Below are 20,793 nucleotides of genomic sequence, written 5' to 3' on the forward strand. Positions count from 1 at the left end.
AAAAATGGTTACTCCATAACAACACTAGTTGTTTGTGGGTAATTTATTGAATTGTTAATTTTATTTAAGAAATTTTAGTCTATTTTAGTCTTCTATCAAAATTAATAGTGGAAAAAAGTTGTAAATGTTTTTTTTTTACCTATTTTATCTTTATAATGGAGACTTTTTTTTCTACTAAATTATAATTATGCATTTAGAATGTATAATTTTGTAAAATTTATCATTTAAATTTTTATGTATAAATTTATCTTATAGATCTAGATTATATCAAGTATAATAGAATGTAAATGATACATTAAAAATTATGTTAAAAAGTAAAGTGTGTTTCAAAATTAAAGAGTAAAATATGTTTCAACTATGTGAGTAATTAAACTCAAATTTTAGTGTTAGGTTTTTTATGAGAAAATAAGGGTAATTATTATACAACTTCTGTAATCCTTGTACCTTTCTCACTCTCTCCATGATAACCATTCTAGCCATGGTAGATAGATCACAGTATTTTCTTCATTTGCTTCTTAATCGAATTGACAGTGCAATGCCATAAGATGTTAAATGATTCAAATCACAAAAATTCGTATTCCATGCTATATAATGTCATATAAATTCCTATTCCATGATATATATACATTTCTTGAAAATCTACTATTCCTACTATTTTTCCAACATTCTCTTCACTTAAATTATAAATCACATATCACATAAAAAAATAGTAATAATGGTAATAATACATATACTATTATTTAGATAAGTATAAATTTTGAAACTAATATAAGTATTAAATTTTAATCCATTAATATAATAAAATTTCTATAAGAGTTTTCAGTTATAAATACTAGTAAAAATACATTCGTGTATTATTTTTTAATAATAATAAAATAAAACTATTATTATTACTATTTAATATAAATATATTTTTATAATTTTTATTTATTTTTGAAAGTAATTTTATAATTGAAAAAATAGTTAAGTTTGAAAGATCATAAATTAAAAAAAGTAATAAATTTCAAAAATTATCTTTAAAAAATTGATAAAATAATTATTTGAATTAAAAAATATTTAAAGAACAAAATTGAAAAATAAGGAGACGATAATTTAGATGTGGATATAAATAAACAAATTTAAAAAATATATGTGAGGAAAATTTGAAAGTGGAAAATGATTAATTTGAAAAATTAAAATGACTAACTGAAAACAAAAAATGTATGTATATTTTTAATTCTTGAATGGTGTTCCCTTCCCAGAAGTGAATCAGGAAGGAATCTATGGACAAAAGATTAGATGAAATAAGAGTATGTCAGCAACTGAGTTAACTGTTGCCACCTCACTGACTCACTCACTCGTTTTTGACTCACCATTCCATTTGTTTTCTCAGTTACATAACACGAAGCATTACAATATTCTTATTCCATCTTGAGAGATGTTGTGAGTGATACCTTTCGTGCGTTTTCTTTGTCACAAAAATCTCTCTTCCCTCTCTCTACAGAATGGCAGCGTGCATAATCACGGTTTCACAGGACGGAACCGCTGATTTCCTAACGGTGCAGGCGGCGATCGACGCCGTGCCGCTTGGCAACATTCGCCGGACGGTGATTCGGGTCTCGCCGGGAATCTACCGGCAGCCGGTGTACATCCCCAAGACCAAGAATTTCATCACTCTCGCTGCTCTGTCCCCTGAGGACACTGTGCTTACCTGGAACAACACTGTCTCCGGAATCAATCACCATCAAGTACGCATCTTTTCTTCTCTTCGACTTTTTCCTCAGATGGGTTTGTGGGCATGTGTCAAAATTGTTCATATTTATGATATTGTCATTGGTTTGGGTTATTGGGTGTTTGTCAAAATTGTTAATTTGTTTTGATCATTTCTCAATTCTAATGGGTTAGTCAAAATTGTTCATTTTGTTTTTTTTATCATTTGAATTAGTGGGTGTGTGTCAGATTTTTCTGTTGGCATTTTTGCAGCCTGCGAGGATAATAGGGACTGGGACCTTCGGTTGTGGAAGTACCATTGTGGAAGGGGAGGACTTTATTGCCGAGAATATTACTTTTGAGAATTCTGCCCCTCAGGTAATGGCATTGCTTTTATTGTAAAATTTCACTGGTTTCAAGGTTTTTCATTGTACCACTCTGCCCTTTGTCAATTTTTGACATGTTGACACATGTAAATGGCCTGTCATAATCTTTATTTAATAGAAAGAATACCGGTAAATTGACGCTTTTCATTTTTGGATCTACTTATTGCTGAAGATAGAGAATTGAGATCCTTTGACATTAGTTGTTTTGGTAGGCAATTATCTGGTTGTAGATTCTTTAGATGATCTGGTATTATTGCTTTATACACCTATATGATATATCCCAATTTGTTTCTTCACAAGTTTAATGGAGACAATACATATTTTTAGGTAGAAACTATGCTAGACCTTATATAGTGCTCCTTCCTTTTTCTTCTCTTTTTGATAGGGTTCAGGTCAAGCAGTTGCAATTAGAGTAACAGCGGATCGATGTGCCTTCTACAATTGTAGGTTCCTTGGATGGCAGGTAGCTTCAATATCTTGATGTCATTTTATATAGTTTTCGGGCTGCATATCATCATTGTGTGTTGGTGATTCACGTATCTTGAATTTCTTAAAAACATTTGAATACCCTATAGTAATGATTTCTTTGATGGATGAGTTATGATTGTTACTTTTCTGGCTCATTGTCTTGAAAAGAGAGGCATGTTAAATTAACTTGGAACTATTATCAGTAGACTATCTGGTCTTAGGTTCAGTCCCCCGATTCTGTTTCACTAGTAGTGACATTTTATCAAAGTTACAAGTGGATAAATTTCTTCAATGATTACGGTGCAGGACACATTGTACTTACATTACGGTAAACAATATTTGAAAGATTGTTACATTGAAGGAAGTGTGGACTTCATCTTTGGCAATGGCACTGCACTTTTGGAGCATTGTCATATCCACTGCAAGTCTGAGGGCTTCATAACTGCACAGAGCAGAAAATCATCACAGGAAACAACTGGTTATGTATTCTTAAGGTGTGTAACTGATTACTTTCCAGTTTCAACAATCTTATATACGCCCTATCACTGTGCTTTAGTCTCTTGAAGTTCTTAAGTTGTCCACTGAGGAAGGAGTTAGTTCTTATCTAAGTGTAATTTTAATATCTAATCTCCATACAAAACTACTAGAATTCATTCTCTACCCATGGCAAGCTAGCATGAACGAGTTTCTCTTATTGTACTATCTTTACCTTGCACGTGTGAATAAATGATATGAAACGATTGTATCATCCTTAATCACTAACAACACTGACCCTGGGCTCTACTCTCAGGGAAATAGTTTTGGAAATGGTAAATCTGGTGATGGGATTAGGGTCATATATCTACAACCAATGATTTACAAAAAGTACTGGCCATGCATGATTTTATTTGTAAACCCATTGTAAAAGAAATATGGGAACACGAAATATATTAATATCATAGTTCATAATAAGTATTCATAGAGTAAAGTTCCAAGTCTCAAAGGACTTCCAACCTTTAACAGCAGAACGCAGTTACGTAGATTTATAGAAACAACAAGGCAGAAATGATACTGACTTATGAGTTAAAATGCTTAAAAGGACAACTTAAACCTTATGAGTTAAACCATTCCTTTTAAAATCTTAAACCTAAGGAGATAGACCCTTGTGAAAGACAGGTCATTGATGTCTTGTTAGTCACCATTTGACAAATTCTTCACGATCAAACAATACTAACTTGTGCATTCACTTTTAAGCCTTCTAAAATTATTGGTTACTGTTCAAACATACACACCCACACACAAGTAAAATTTGGTTCCTAAGTATTTTACCCGAGTGGTCTTTGGTGCCATTGCAGATGCATTATCACGGGTAATGGAGGAAAATCGTATGCATATCTTGGACGACCGTGGGGCCCTTTTGGAAGGGTGGTCTTTGCATACACTTACATGGATCAGTGTATAAGACATGTTGGCTGGGATAACTGGGGGAACATGGAGAACGAGAGAAGTGCTTGCTTTTATGAATACAGGTAGCTCATGTCACATTCCATTTTACATTGTTTATGCTTTGCAGCGTATCAAACAGCTCTAGAATTCTGCAACAGTTATAAAGTAGAAATCTCCTACTGAGCTACTGAACTGTTCATGTTAAGGAGTTTGATTTGAATAAAGATTATGATGTGTTATGCTGACACCATGAATATGCTGATGGAAACATTTTTTACTTGCCTTAAATGCAAAATGTGCTTGCTGAGTTGAAGTCTGAAGTAATTTTATCATAACTGTAGGTGTTTTGGACCTGGTTGCTGTCCATCGAAGCGAGTAACATGGTGTAGAGAATTGTTGGATGAAGAAGCTATGCAGTTCGTCACTCATCCTTTCATCGATCCAGAACCAGAGAAACCTTGGCTTGCTCAAAGGATGGCCCTCAGAATTCCGTATTCTGCATGAACATTAGTGAGAACCCTTGATGAGAATGTTCCAAACAGCCATACATAGTTTACAAGCATAAAATATTGTGTTTGTTCGCTTAAGAAAATATGCCTTGTTTGCATCCCTGTGACGTGATAGATGATGCGTTTTCCGTATGAAATCTCCCACGAGGTTATATTTCCTTCATTAAAACTTTTTATGAATGTGTAATAAATAGAATAGTCCTACATATCCAAAATATAGATGTGATTTAGTGGCTGCCATTGTAGAAATTCGTTCTTGGGACTAAAATTGAGTTGATTTTTAAATATTTTGCAAAATCAATTCAAAATAAGCACACATAACGGTTATTTGAGTTCGGAAGATTATCTGGTCAGTACATTGGGTGGATGAAGTACTATTTGAGTTAGCAAGGTTTAACTTGATTTGCAGTTAGTTTTAATCAGTTGATACATGATAGTTTTTTAATTTGTTCTATCTTATTTTACTTGTTCGGCTCAAATTAAATAGCACAAAGTAATAATGTCTAGTTGTATTATTAAGCTGTAAAATAGGAAAGTTGGTGGAAATAACTTCATTATTTTTCACAATTCTGTTGGTAACAAACAAAAAGCTGGAGTAGAACACATTTATTAATCGAGGAAGCAAAGGGAAACACCTTTCGTGGAGTTTCTCATTTCCTAAAGGTGTCATTCTACAACTAATGTTAGGTTCATTACGTTACCAGTGTCAATATACTTGTAATAGAAAATTGAGAATGCATTTTGTCTATGATCAAAAGAGTAATGGTCTGGTAGTGGCTATTAAGAAAGCTTGAAATACAGAATCAAGGTGATAACAACTATCAGGACCACAACAACGGTGATGAAAATCCACTTGTTCCTGTTCATCATTGTTGATATGTTAGACAATATTTTCTTGCTCTTGCCTACGTTATCATCCACTCCATGAAGCTGCATGAGGGAAAATAGCCATCAGTAGCTAACGTGCAAATATAAAACCTCTGTGCAGAAAGTTAATAAAAGACCTGAAACGCAGTCTACATATGTGTACATTAGAGCTGGCAAGTATGTAAATTCTGACAAGCGATGTCTCGCAATACTCAAAAGTCTAAAGGGTACAACCGAAATAAATGCTGCATACCAAAGGAATTTACCACTACATGAAAGTTAATATTGAAAAGCATCTTGTAACTAAAAGAAAACACAAAAAAAGTTAAAGCAGGAGAGAGTTACCGTGTCATGTGCATGCAGCAGAGCTTGTCTCTGGGAATGCAGATCTTGAAGAATCATAACTCCCAGATCTTCTGTCTCCAACATTGTTCTTCCACTGTCCTTGATTCCGTCACTAGACTTGTTCAACCTTTCTGTTGACGTCATTAATCTTTCTCTATGATCAGCTGATGCCTATTGTAATCATAGCAGCAATAAGTATCAGATTCGCGGCGTCTTTCCAATGAACATGAGTGTCCAGATTGAATCCCTTTAATCAATCACAACATCTACTATCACTTATCAACCAGTTAAAATGTTATTTTCCAGTTCCACTCAAGGACTGAAAATATCACCATTTTTTCTGTAAAGATGACAAAAAAAAATTGATGTAACCACTAAGGATAAGGAGGACCGAATTGTTGCCTTGGTTAAACAGGACAGTGGATTGCCCTTTAACATCAGTAAAAGATGTTAACTTAAGAATATACCTTCATAACATTTGCCATGTTCGATTCTAACAACTCATCCCGTGCAGAAGGGTTTATCACACCAGATACAATTTTCTTCATTTCTCTTTTTATGTAGTTTAGATCTGCTTTGTACTCCCTCACCTTAGGAAGAAGCACAGCCTTAAAGTCTGACTGGAAACTTCTTGCCTCAAGGTCCATTTTTCGAATCTACAAATTCACAAGCACCCACACATCAGAAAGCCAGAATACAGAGGAAATAAAAGAAGCTTTACCAACCAAAAAAATAAAAAGCTTTACCAACCATAACTTCTGCCTCCTCAATTCCCTCCTTTATTTCTGAAACTTTTTGTTTCTTTAGCTCTGCAAATTGAACAGAAATATACAAATTTAAAAAATCTCTATTATATAATATGTATATGTGTGTGTATATAACGTGAATGACTTTTTAACACATCATAAGCACCAATTTAAGAAAATAAACATTTAACAAATCTAAGGTGAAAGACTTGAAGATAATGCTACCATCCAAGTCAGCAGGAAGATATATTATCCAAAAGCAAGATTATAAGTGCAGTGAAAGAGACAAAATGATTAATTTTAAGACTTCATATGTTAGAATGTGGAACCTTCTTTGATTTTTATTATCTCTTAAGTGAGTGAAGTGTGGTTTCATTTTTCAATGAAACTTCTTCCATCAAAGAGATTAACTGTGGATCTTTAATGGAGATCTCTTTTTCTTCATCTTACAAGACTCAGATTGATATCATACTTAAATAATCACTTTTTTTTACTCATCATAATAGTTAAAGCACACTAATAGAAATCTTTACCAAAAACTGATCCACAAATTAAATATATTTGTAATTTAATTTTCTCTAAAGTCAATTACTTAAATTTGAGTTGAATTTGAAAATATCATGCCGACAGATACAGAGATTGTACTTTGACAATACGTAATCAAAGTAGCAAAGATGAAAAGCAATCTTGAGTACCTCCATTAATAGCAGCAGCTTCAACGCATGCTTTTGATAGTTTTGCAGAAAGGTGGCAGTATTTGCGCTCGTACCCCTCAAACTCACCATTCATTGTCTTCAACAACAATCAAATTTCAGTGTTATCCAAAATTTTCCAATTTGGAAAACAAAAGCAGAATTCAGAACCTTCTGATACCCTCCTGTAAAAAAAAAAAACTAATAATTACTTAACTAGACTGAACAAGATATTGAGGATGCATGCAGAGGTTAACTGAAATTTGTGTCGAAAATGTCGCAAAAATAAGGAACAGAGTCTTGGTTTATGACAAAAGAAGAAGGTTATTTATGTAGGGGAAGAGGACGATGATGACGTGGCAGCTCTGCATGTATTTTGTGTGGGGGCTGACGTGGATTGTTTACGTGGACACTTGTGTAGATAACATGTGTCATGGTATGACATCTGTGTGACACCAAGTTGATGGGTTTATTATTCATATTTATTGTTAAATTATTACTGTTGTTGTTGAATATTAAAGTATTATTATTTCAACCATATCTTGACTTAAAGAGAGTGGTTATGCTTTGGAGAGAATTTTCATGTCATCTTTTGTAAAACTTTAAATAAACAACTGATATTTATAATAATCAATCGTGGGAGTTGTTCCTACATTATCGTCCTAGAATCAATTTACATGTTTTCTTTTTTCATAAAAGGATTAAGCATAATTAATATTTTTTATTATTATGACTCTTAATTATTATTTTTTTAACTCTATTTCTATTTTATTTACAAACAAACATACACTTGCCCGATAGAGAGAAAGGAGAAGAGAAAAATCTTAAAGAAACCTTAAGAGAAGGAGAAAGAAGAAAAGAGAGGTGAATGATGGAGAAAACTGAAAGAAGAAAAAAAAAAGAAAAAAAAATAGAAGAACCACCTTAAATTCTTTAAAATAAAATAAGAACTGAATTGAAAAAACAAATCACATTTAATAAACCTCACAAATAGGACCAAAATGTTAATTAAGAAAAAAAAATATAATTAAAGGTTAATTTCTTTAAATATGTAACAAATTAAAATATATTTTTTGTCTTAGCAAAAATCCTTAAATGCACGTAGCTAATAATAATCAAACTATTTTGAAGAAACTTAGTTATTTATCAACTGGATATTATGGTAAATTAATTTTACACTTCAACTGGCTTCTTTGAATATTATACATACAAATTTGTAGGAAGTGACGGTATAATCTTAAATATCACATTCAACTTGTTCCTAGAATAATTTCTCAAAGTATGAATCTATGTATATTTCATGTATTTTAAATCTCATTTATTACTATTTTTTTTAAATCCACATATTTTCAAAAGAATATATTTTTGGAGTAATATAAACTTGCTTTAGGATTAACATATGCATTCCATATGACATTATAGATTATCATAGCATTATATCCATTGAGGTCCCAAAGAGTGCAAGATGTAACTAGTAGATTTAGTCTAAATTGGCATTTAAAATGTACTAAAAACAAGATAATTAAAATTTATATTAAACTTATTCCAAAAACACTATTGTCCACTAACATGGCTTTAAGGAACTTTCGCATTTCCTCGTGAACACGCAATCTCAAAGGCATCGAAACAATGCTCATTTGGGTTCAAGAAAAATACATGAAACCAACAGAAACAAACAAACCAGGCATTGACACGTGGATGTACGTAGAGTTTCATGTTGGCCACCAAAAAAGGCGGGAGAACAAACTTGATCGGTAGTTTATTTTGTTTTTCTTTGGGTACCATATTGTTGCTGTTGTTGTTCATATTCACATACACACAAATTCCTTCCTTGCATTTGTATCATGAATTTTTTTATCATGAATCTTTCCCGCAACTGTACTCAGTGATGCTTCTCTCTTTTTGCTTCCTAGCCAGGTTTCTCTCTTTCCACAAACTCTTTAATTTCTATCATTTGGGCTATATATTATATAATATCTTTGTTTTATTGTGAAATTTACCTAATTGGTTATCATATCTAACAAAAATTTGTAAAGCAACATATCCTTGCATGATGTATCGTTATAGGAAGTCCTGTTAGAAATTGTACAAAAAGATGTTTTTGATGTAGATCTGTTTTGTAATACTTTAATATATCTAACAGACCCTTTGAAATCTGAAGCCCCTATCTTGTATCAACCACATACTGTTCTACCTTCATGTTGAATTAATTGACGCGTAAACTGATAGAAAGTTTTTAAGACTGCATTTGACAAAGATTTCTAGCCTTAATGGAGCGCTTGGGGTTTGTGAAATGATAAACTTTCTTCTTGGGGCAAGGTAACCTATAATGCTCACTGTGTTTGCGTAGACTTAGAATGTCTCAAGTTTTTGTTTCTAGATTTTCAACTTACGATTGTGTGCAAGATACCAGTAAAGTTTATTAACCAGTCCATTGCATTGGCGGTGTGTATATATATATATATATATATATGTGTGTGTGTGTGTGATCCAAAACCTTGAGACATTGAGTTTATGTTAATATTGTTGTTGTTATGGTTGTGTTATTGTGATGTTGTTTTTACTGGCTGAAACAATATAAGAATATTAGTTGAATTTGAGTAGAGGAGAAGGTTTCCCTCCACTTATACACTCTATTTTGACCTTGCATAATTAGCTTACATGAGATCACCAAACATTAGTATAAACATCAAGGCTATATAATACTTAACTTTTGAAAGTCCAAAACTTCAGCTATACCATCATAACGTTTTCCACTATCTAAGTGTTGACAGCAGAAAGAAAATGCACTTTATTTATCCTCAATGTATAACATACGAAGACTGAGAATGTCAGCTTCTTAACGACAGCCATTCTAGATTTACTGAAAGGCAAAATTATATACATTGTGCTAAGAATATTTCCGATCACCGAGTTTTGTGTGGAAAGCTCAATATCCTCCAGTTCATAGTGCATTTGAATGGCCAATTTTCTTAAATTTTTTTCTAAGTGAAAGTTTTTCTTTTGTGCTTATTTTTTGAGGTGATTTTGTCCTCCTGTATTTCACTTTGCCAGATTGGATTTGTTCAAAGAGACTATTGAGAGTTCCATTTATTTGATTTCAGGAGTCAGGACTGCTGTTGTGTTGTCAGTTGCACAGAGTTGATCTGCTGGTTTTGAAGCAGATTTCAATAATGATTCTTTCTGCTCTTCTAACTTCAGTTGGAATTAACCTTGGGCTATGTTTTATATTTTTCACCCTCTACTCTATATTGAGAAAACAACCTTGTAATCTTATCGTCTATGCTCCACGCTTAGTTTCTGAAAGAAAACGTGAAGAGGGTGGTCAATCTAACTTGGAACGTTTATTAGCTTCTACTGATTGGGTGAGAAATGCCTGGGAGACCTCTGAAGAAGAATTTTTATCAACTGCAGGCTTAAACGCTTTTGTCTTTATGCGCATATTTGTCTTCAGGTGATTTAAATTATTCAATGGATTCTAGATTTAAAGAACTATCATGTCATTGTGTTAAAACTCATTATATTGGCTAATGAAGCCTCTTTCACTAATTTTGATGGACATTCCTACATCATGAGTGTAACTTATCTATGATTATACATAAAGGTAAAAATATGTATATGTGGTTTCTGCATCTGAACTGGATTCCCATTGTTGTAGTAAATTTGATTCAAATGTGTATTCATTAGTTAACTCAGACTAAATTTTATTAGTGATCATTGTGTCTCTGACTACTTTTATATCAACATTTCCTTAAAATATATATTGGTGTTTCAATTTTCTGTCACCATGCTGTTTTTTTTTTCAAGGGATCACTTTTTTTTGCTTACTAATGTTTTTCCTCTTCGTATATTGTGCAGTTTTAAAATATTTACTTTTGGTGGAATTGTGGGGCTACTCATTCTTCTGCCAATTAATTGTATGGGGAGTCAGCTTCGTGATAACTCTGATTTTCAAAACAAGTCTTTGGATTCCTTCAGCATTTCTAATGTTAACAATGGTTCAAACAGGTGAATATTATTGATCAAGATGCTTTTCTCCTCTAATTTGGGCCTTGATTATTTATTTATTAAATTTGTTTTAGCTATAAAGTGTTAGAAAGAAATCTTTATAAGAAATTGGGATTGATCCATTCATATTATGACTAAACGCTGGAAGGGGAAAACTTCTAGGTATGTCAGTGTCATCCTTATTACATTTTAAAGCTTTTATCATGTAGTATTATGACATATTACTAGATGGTTCACCTCTCCATTTCTGTGCATATTTTTATGTTATTGAACGACATTGCTGGCTGCATTCAGTAGTTAGCCTCTCATTCCCTTTTTCATTTCTTCATTAAAGGTATACCATTGTGGTTTCAAATCTCTATCTTATTACTATGTTCCTTGTATGAATGGAAGAGGAAGTTCTGATCACGACTGATTTACAAACTGTCATGCATTTATATTGGCTAGTTTTGGATTTTAATTACCATTTTTCTTCCCAAAATATGCAAGTCCATCCTAGCACTTAGGACAAAAATCTATTTGTTTGTTGTAATTACACCATTTGTGAGAATGAAAAGATTTCCTCACGAGTGTTAATGACTTTTTATCTATATCATAACATGGTAACTCTGATCGCTAGATTTGGCCTTTCGCAAGGTTATGGATCCACTTTTGTGCCGCATATGTCTTCACTGGAGTTGTCTGCATTCTTCTCTATTATGTAAGTAGTTTTTGTTCAAATTGTTTTGTAAATTCACAAGATTTTTCCAGTTTCGCTAAATGACAAAAGATAGTGATTGAATTTCGTGTTTGATGCTTTTCCCATATTCAGGAGTATGAGTATATTTCATCAAAAAGAATTGCTTGTTTCTATTCATCCAAGCATGAGCCTCATCACTTTACTATATTAGTAAGAGGTATTCCTGTTCCAGTTGGAAGCAATTGCACCGATATTGTTGAGCAGTTCTTCCAGGAATATCATCCTTCTACTTATCATTCACATGAGGTTGTTCGTAGAAGCAGTAAACTTCAAATTCTAATTGTAAGCAGTTTCATCGAGTTTTAGTTGGTTTAAATATTTTCTCTTGACATTTGCTGAATTTTTCCTTTTTTTAGTTTTCTGTTATAGTCGATGAAGCTCGGATGCACCACCCCGTGTCCGACACATATCGGCGTGTTATGTCAAAGTGTCTGTGTCCAATGTCCATGTTAGTATCCGTACTACATAGGTTATAGTGCCTCAAATTCTTGATCCTATATATGTATTCTCAATATCTACAATCCGTTAAGAGAAAAGAAATATGATGGTAGGAAATAAGGAACGTTCCTACTAAAATAAAACAATAGAACAGAAAAAACAGATAAAAAGAACAGCTAGTGAGTTCATACCATTTTAAACTTCTTGTGAACACCAATGAGTTCAAAGCCACATATAGGCCAAAAATTCTCTCTTTTTGGAGGCAGAGGGATGGTGGTGGGTTTGGATTTAAATATTTTTTACTGTAAAGTTTTGAACTTCTTAGAGATCTTCAATTGGAATAGGCAACCAAAGTGTGTATGCTCTTAGAAATGTATAGTTGTATCTAACTTCAATTATTTTTTTTAATATTGCCTATAGGTCTGTATTATACTCTTCTGATTAAACTATATTCCTCACAGACAGATGCAGAGAGACTGTACAAAAGGCTTACCCACCTGAAGAATAAAGACAACACTCCTCAACGGCAAAGGCGTGATGGATGTTTGGGACTTTTTGGCCATAAAGTTGATATGTTAGATCATTATGAAAAGACATTAGGAGACATTGCGGATAATGTGAGAATAGAACAGTGTTCGTTGGCAGGAAAGGTAAATTTATCTATCACGTCTACTAATAACCTTCAGGACTAAAGTGATAATCTTTTTCCACAAGGGTTGTTTAATATCTACCTTAAGATTTAGTCTCTCTTAACTAGTAAAATCTCAAAAAAAAAAGTAATGTGGACGGAATGAAAATCAAAGGAGTGTGAGAAACTAGCATCATATAGGGAGAAGTTGAGTCAACTGAGTAAATAAATCATTTAGCACAAAGTTTTCTAGAAGAAAGTAGAAAACCAAAGAGAAGAATTAAAGATGCATTTGTTTTGGGCATGGAACAATGTATTCCAATACTCTCAACCACATGCCGAACTGAATTTTTCTTTGTTTTATTGCAAATAAGACTTAATGTACCCATTTATTACTCAACGCCAAGCTCAGACCTGTAAAAATAGATCAGTCATGTGATTCATGTAATCAGGTTTTGTTTTGATTTTGATTAACCTTGGATTTCTCCTTAACTTATTGGTTGAGTAGTAGATATCCTTTGTGAAAAGCTTTTGTATATGAATATTCTATCCAGCAGTAGATATAGTGTTTCATGGTTAAATTGAATATATAATATATGCACTTGTTTAACAACTATTTTCAATTTAAAAGGAAGTTCCAGCTGCCTTTGTCACATTTAAGTCACGATTTGGTGCTGCAATAGCTCTAAACATTCAAGAAAGTGTCAACCCCACACACTGGATTACTGAGCAAGCTCCAGAGCCTCAAGATGTTTATTGGCCTTTCTTTTCTGTCACATTCATTAGAAGATGGATCAGCAAGCTGGTGGCTTTTGTTGCCTGCAATGTTCTTACAATGCTATTTTTAATCCCAGTTGCTCTAGTACAAGGTCTTACCCATCTTGATCAGTTGGAAACCATGTTCCCTGCTCTGAAAAACATATTGAGAATGTAAGTAGGAAATGTTACCCATTAAACTTTTCCTTTCCCTACTTACGCTCACTAGATAATCAGATCAAATCTATAAACGTTTGTGCATTGCATTACATGAGAAATGGGAATTATTTTTGGCCCAATTTAAGAACACATCTTTGGGAAAGACTTGATTTTCTATCCTCTTGATTCTTTTCTGTGTGTTTTTCAATTGAGGGTCTTCAAATGATACTCAGAAGGGTTACATTTTGTTCATAGCTTTTGGTTGCATTTTGTTAGTTGGCTTGACTAGTATTGAGTTATTGCGTTTTTTTTTTGTTTTTCATTATTTTCTCTGACTTGGAAAGGAAGTTATCTAATTCCTCTCCCTCTCTTTGATTCTTTTTCTTTTTCCATCAACTATATTTTCTTGTTTTATACAGGAAAATGAAAATGATACATTTCTTATTTTCATTTTTGTGCTGTGTACTTCTAATTTCTCCTACTTGTGCAGTTTTTATGAGATAGAATATAGAACATATGCAGGCTAATTGGATTAGATAGGTAGATTTGGTGAACCAGTATTGGTGGGTGTACCGAGTTGCAGAATTAGATGTATTATGTAATTTTAAGAATTTTGAATCCACTTTGACGGCTTGTAAGTTGCAGCAATGTTATACTTTTGGATGAGAAACAGTAACAGTGTGGAATGGCAACTAAAGTAGAGCTTCCTGTGTTTGCTTGTTGCAGGGCAGTTGTCAGCCAAGTTATAACAGGATACCTTCCCATTCTGATTCTTCAGATGTTTCTGTCTGTTGTGCCACCTATTATGATTATGCTTTCATCTTTGCAAGGATACATATCATGGAGTCAAATACAAAAAAGTGCATGCACTAAAGTATTATGGTTTACTATATGGAACATTTTCTTTGCAAATGTATTATCAGGGTCAGCTTTCTATCGATTGACGGTTTTTCTTGAGCCCAAAGAGTTTCCCAGAGTACTAGCTGAAGCTGTACCAGCACAGGTCAGAACAATTACTTGTTTCACAACTCACAAAATTCTGCAATATTTTCTATAGATCTCACCATATCGAGGGAATACATTTCCTTCAAATGAAAATTTATGATTATTTGTTGATGCTGTGAGGAAACTGCTTCATATGTTGTGCATAAGATGTTCATGATTTATACTTCATGTCTGGTGCAGGCCTCATTCTTCATAGCATATGTTGTGACATTCGGATGGACTAACATAGCATCAGAACTCTTTCAATTGATTCCACTTCTTTACAACTATATTAAAGTAATTTTTTATGGAGATGGCGACACAGATGATTTTGAGGCACCATCAATTCCTTACCACAGTGAAATTCCCAGGATTCTTTTCTTTGATCTTCTTGGTGTTACATATTTCATCCTTGCTCCTCTAATACTTCCATTTCTCTTAGTCTACTTTTGTTTGGGATACATCATTTATCGCAACCAGGTTTGCAAATTGTTTTTGTTTTCCTCTTTCCATATATACTCTTCTCTTCCTTATTTCTTGTATAATATAGCATGGCTAGCATATTACCTTATTAAAAGTGATCACTTTGCAAATGATTTGAGATGCAAATATAAGTGTTATCAAATTGTCACAATAAAAGCTTGTCACAATTGGTCTAACTCTGGCAATTTTGAACACGATGTTTTTGAGCTTTAATTGTTAGACAGTTTCTGGATTGTCTTTTGGTCTTTTTCATTCTTGGTCACTGTACACTATTCTATTTTACCTTCTTCATTGTGAACACTACACAGCAGATCAATATGAAAGGCTCATTTTGTTTTGTCGTAATGCAAAATAGAGAAAAGGAGATATTTTATAATAGAACTATCTAAAATTATTATTTTTTGAACACTTCTTAATTATTTGAGTTCATTAATAAAAAAGAAAGGAATTCTATTGAGAGACTCTTCAATGAGAAAATGATTTTATGGGTGCTATGCGTGTGTTATCAAGCAAGCCTTTCATTCACCACTGCATAAAGGCTGGAAAAAAATTGTGATCATGTTTTCATCTAATGCTCATACTTGCTTCAATTAACTTAAATTAACTTCTTTTTGTTTTGGTTCTCTCTCACTTGATATGATTCCTGAGGCAAAATAGGGCCAATCATTTGTTTCCCATGTGATTACTAAAGTTCTAATGATGTCTTAAATTTTGTTTCTGTGACAGCTCTTAAATGTTTATGTGGCAAAGTACCATACTGGAGGAGAGTTTTGGCCTACAGTGCACAACTACACAATTTTTTCATTGATACTGATGCATATTATAGTAATTGGGATATTTGGGCAGAAGCAGCTTCCACTTGCATCTGCTTTAATTCTGCCTCTTCCTATTTTTACTCTTCTATTCAATGAGTATTGCCGGAAACGCTTCTTGCCTATTTTCAAGTCTTATCCTATGGAAGTATGGTGGTTGAAAACTCATTCTAATTTATTTTAACTTTTTTTTGTTGATTACTTTGTCTACTATACATTTTTCTTGTTTAGTTACAAAGTTATGAGTATTGCTACTGCAGTTTTTGCATGCCCTGATAAGCATTTAGCTTCTCCTTGTTAACATTGTCTTCGCTCTATTCACTCAGAAAACCTGTCTGCTAATTGTTCACTTGCATCATAAAAGTCACCATATAATGTCTTTTGTAGTTCATACTGGGTAAACTTAAATGTGGATAATTGCAAGTTGTTATATTAATTGTCTTAGGAGATTGCAAAGGTTAGGAGTACTTCTAGTAATGATTAAGGCATGCAATAGAGTTCATTAATTGTGGTAGTTATAATTATTGTATGAAGTTGAAGGGCTATGTCAAAGAGCCTACAAATGGTCAATGTACTACTCATTGTAAAGACATAGTAAGTCATAATACAAAGGGTATCTTCAGAAAGACTTGTTGTCAACAAATTGGCATCAGAGCTAAAGAGCTTCAGTGTATGAGTGTTAAAAAAAAAGAGAACCAGAAAGTGCTTGGAAAATGGCCAACCTTGCAAACGGTATGCCTCTACCTAAGTTAACAAAAGGCGTCAACTATGAAAACTGGATTTTGCAGATGAAGTTCCTCCTATGTTCTCAGGAAGTATGAGAAGTAGTTGAAAATGGCCACCAAGAATCGGTAGACATCGAAGAACAGACGATTGCCCAACTTACTGCATTGAGAGAATCGTGAGTGAAGAACAAAGCAGCCATGTACGTGTTGTACCAAGTTGTCGATGAGTCCGGCTTTGAGAAGATAGCAAATTCTAAATCTTCAAAAGCAGTGTTGGATATATTGGAGAAGGCTTATAAAGGGGATAATCGTGTAAAGTAGGTTAGGCTTCAAACTCTCATAGGCGAGCTTGAAAGCATGAGGATGAAAGAGGCTAAAGAAGTTACTGAGTGCATCTCTCGTGTTGAGACCGTGGTAAACCATCTTGGAAGGAATGGAAAACCCACTTGTCGAGTGCTAGAGATAATCTTAAGGTTGTTAACCGACAACTTTGAGAATATTGTATACGTTATTGAGAAGTCCAAGGACTTGTTAACGCTCTCGGTTGGAGAGCTTGTTGGGTCGCTTGAGGCATATGAGCTGCAGAGAAGGAAGAAGACGGAGGAGTCTCTCGATCAAGTACTTCAAGCAAAGGCAATAATAAAGGGAGAAGCTCAGAACACTTAAGGTAGAGAGGTCTATACTAAAGAGGTATAAGAAGCGATCCTGGTGGTAGGAGCTGTGGAAAGGAAGAAGAGAAAGAAAAGTCCATCCAACAAAATTGGTTGGCCGAGGTCAAGGTCAATGGAGATGAGGTCGGCCAAGCAACTCAGGGGTTGAGTGTTTCAAGTGTGACAAGTATGGTCATCATGCAAAGGAGTGCAAATCAGTTTAGGTTGGGCATTTTGCAAAAGATTGCCTATCTAAAAATGAAAGAGAAGAGACAATCAATCTCGTCGAAGAAGTTGAAGAAGAACCGGTGGGTGTTGTTGATGATGGGATGTAGCTTGGGGGGCCAAGCACAAACAAGTGGAGAATTCAACAAGAAAACCAAGTATCATAAGTTAGTGCATGAATAGGTCGATGAGATGTGCGGATGGCCCGATCAGTTTAATGGGATACCTAGATAGCTTAGAAGCTTGGCAAAGAGTGTTGAAATCTCAGATAGCCCAAAAAGGGTCATGGAGAGCATAGTGGAGCATGTGGAAAGCTCGGTGAAGCATGAGGTTAGCTCGATGGAGCATGAGGTGAGCTTGGGTAACTTAGTGAGGCGTCTACATAGCTTGATTAAGTCGGTGGAGCAAGTGGAGTGCCCAGATTGTTCGGTGGCACAAGTGAACGTCTTAGAAAGCTTAGAGGGGTGCCTAGGTAGTTTGGTAGAGCATGTAAATAGCTCAGATAAGTTGGTAGAGCAAGTGGGAAGCTTGGATAGCTCAATGGTGCATTTGTATAGCTCGAATAGCTTGAACATGTACGAAGATAAGCTCATTGTCCAAATGTTAAAGCTTGCAAGATGCATTTTGCAACAAAGAATTAATTAGGAAGTTAGAGGCAATGCAGAGTTATAGGCAAGCTTAGAGAGAACAAAGAAGGTTTTGCATAAGCGGCACTTGGAACTCGAACAAGAAGTTAAGTTTGCAAGAGCAGTTGCACGCCAAGAAGGATCTTAGAGCTGCAAGATGAGAAGTGGTGACTTGAAATGGATGATGAGTTTGGTGTAAAAAAGGTGTGGGAATTGTTCAATCTCTTAAAAAGAGCTCAACCTATTGAGAGGAACTTGGTTAATGATGAGTCAACCACAAAAACGATAAAGAACCCAGTTAGAGACAAGTTGGCTAAGGTTAAGAAGAAGTCAATCAAATCAAAGAACTAGTCGGCCACAATGAAAACAAAGTACAAGTCGGTTACAATGAAGAACCCAACTATTAATGAAAGGAGCAAGCTCGGTGTGGGATGCACGTGGCAAAGTTAGGATGTAGGAAAGAATGATGAAAGACAAAAGAAACATTTAAGTTTACGAGGGATTTTGTTGGGTAAACTTAAATGTGGGTAGTTGCAAATTGTTATATTAGTTGTCTTAGGATATTGCAAAGGTTAGGAGTGCTTTAGTACAAGTCGGTTACAATGAAGAACCCAACTATTAAGGAAAGGTGCAAACTAGGTGTGGGATGCAGGTGGCAAAGTCTGGATGTAGGAAAGAAGGATGAAAGACAAAAGAAACATTTAAGTTTACAGGGAGATTTTGTTAAGTAAACTTAAATATGGGTAGTTGCAAGTTGTTATATTAATTGTCTTAGGAGATTGCAAAGGTTAGGAGTGCTTTAGTAATGATTAAGGCATGCAATAGAGTTAATTAATTGTTGTAGTTATAATTAATGCATGTAGTTGAAGGGCCATGGGCCATGTCAAAGAGCCTATATATAGTCCATGTACTACTCAATGTAAAGACACAACAAGTCATTATGAAGAGTGTATTTTCAGAAAGACTTGTTATAATTGGGATATTTGGGCTGCATCTGCTTTGATTCTGCCTCTTCCTATTCTCACTCTTCTATTCAATGAGGAGCTGTTTCCAGTGTAGAGAAACACATGTTGCTAATATGACTATAGCATTTCCTTCTGCTTTGAAGTAACTTACAGCTGATTATCCTTTTTTAATTGTGAGTTGTGTTTCCTTTTTTTCTTTTGGCCTTTTTCCAATCTGATGAAGCTAAGTGTCCTGCATGCAGTGTTTGATCAAGAAGGACAGAGAAGATCAAAATGACCCTAACATGTCTGAATTTTATGATAAGTTGGCCAGTGCATATAATGATCCAGCTTTGATGCCAATCAAATATTCAGGAAGGTGTTGTAATAGCCCCTGGCTTCCTCTACTTAACTCAAAAGTTTAAGTTCATAATTAGCTTCTTATGGCTTCACTTGTAAGTAACATTGTAGAGTTTAACAGATTGTTTGTTATGCTAAGACAATGTACCTTCATCTTCTGACTTTGATTTTATATTTGATTATCCTTTTGTAAGTTTCATATGTTCTCTTGTTTGCATGAAATATTGTTGCCACCCGTTTTGGATAAACTTATTTGTACATAATACTTGGAAACAAAAAAAATGTTGCTCATTAACTAATATTAGTTTTTGCATATTTTTTTTCCTCTCTTCGTTATCGTGTAAGTTAAATATTAACTTTTGAAAAAACTAGTATGAGAGAGTTTTTGTAAATTAATTTATGCATAAAATAATTATAGGTTTGAAAAACATAATTTAGTCTATTTTTGTTGTTGTTTCGTATAAAATATTATCAGGAATAGTATTATATATGCCATTAATCAATTGCAAACCACCATGATAAGTTTGTGATTTGCGATTGCATAATGTAAGGAAACAACTCTTTTCCATTGTCTATGATTATTTAATTCTAAAATTAATAATATGGTGTTCGAAAATTGTTTATACATAGTGTCATTCATTGTTTGAGATATCTCTTAATAATCCTATGTATTGAATGCAAAATTCACCTTAAGAGCTTATTCAAGTCTTGAATAATAATAATATTAAACAACACTTTTTTTATCGACCATTTTAATTATACAATTTTTACTCCTATATTAACTTCACATTCAATATCTGAAAAAAATGCTAAGCAATACTACTATCCACTTACGTTGAGACTCAATTGTGACACATCAACATTTTAAATATAAAACATGAGAAGAATGGCATAAATATATTTCAGTACAAAATATCATGATATTTATATTTATAAAAACATGACAGTGACAACTTTCTCTGATATGTATGTAGAGAACAATACCCTCCAAATGTGCCTCACGAAAGCATTATTCATTTTAATGTGTTTGTGTTTGTTTTCTTGTCAACTTTCATATTTGTTGCCAGTTTCTGTTAAGACCATTATTATTCTTGCTGAGTCAAGACACATAAAATAAGTCCAAATGGGC

The 20,793-nt window shown here is 33.7% G+C and overlaps 3 protein-coding genes across 3 annotated transcripts; 2 read left to right on the forward strand and 1 right to left on the reverse strand.

Annotated features, from left to right (window-relative positions):
- Positions 1–1,260: 1,260 nt before the first annotated feature.
- On the forward strand, positions 1,261–4,817 carry PME31 (pectin methylesterase 31). Its single transcript, XM_047298213.2, has 6 exons — positions 1,261–1,727; positions 1,963–2,067; positions 2,461–2,538; positions 2,850–3,037; positions 3,878–4,051; positions 4,310–4,817. The coding sequence occupies exons 1-6, from the start codon at positions 1,485–1,487 to the stop codon at positions 4,470–4,472; spliced, it is 951 nt and encodes a 316-aa protein (XP_047154169.2). The 5' UTR covers positions 1,261–1,484; the 3' UTR covers positions 4,473–4,817.
- A 251-nt stretch (positions 4,818–5,068) lies between these two features.
- Positions 5,069–7,434, reverse strand: LOC124825569 (vesicle transport v-SNARE 11-like). The gene is made up of 5 exons (XM_047298215.2): positions 7,131–7,434; positions 6,440–6,498; positions 6,157–6,345; positions 5,690–5,860; positions 5,069–5,407 (listed from the first exon to the last, which is right to left on the reverse strand). Exons 1-5 carry the CDS (start codon positions 7,222–7,224, stop codon positions 5,258–5,260), a joined length of 663 nt encoding a protein of 220 aa, XP_047154171.1. The 5' UTR covers positions 7,225–7,434; the 3' UTR covers positions 5,069–5,257.
- Positions 7,435–8,721: 1,287 nt separating this feature from the next.
- LOC124825564 (hyperosmolality-gated Ca2+ permeable channel 2.3) lies at positions 8,722–19,917 on the forward strand. Its single transcript, XM_088111269.1, has 11 exons — positions 8,722–9,044; positions 10,232–10,581; positions 10,986–11,135; positions 11,772–11,835; positions 11,947–12,156; positions 12,774–12,962; positions 13,572–13,870; positions 14,582–14,858; positions 15,041–15,319; positions 16,049–16,282; positions 19,568–19,917. The coding sequence occupies exons 2-11, from the start codon at positions 10,301–10,303 to the stop codon at positions 19,727–19,729; spliced, it is 2,145 nt and encodes a 714-aa protein (XP_087967395.1). The 5' UTR covers positions 8,722–9,044; positions 10,232–10,300; the 3' UTR covers positions 19,730–19,917.
- Positions 19,918–20,793: the final 876 nt, after the last annotated feature.

Source organism: Vigna umbellata, chromosome 4 (genome assembly GCF_029865625.1).
Source record: "Vigna umbellata cultivar VRB3 chromosome 4, Vumbellata_1.0, whole genome shotgun sequence".
In the NCBI taxonomy this organism is placed as follows: domain Eukaryota; kingdom Viridiplantae; phylum Streptophyta; class Magnoliopsida; order Fabales; family Fabaceae; genus Vigna; species Vigna umbellata.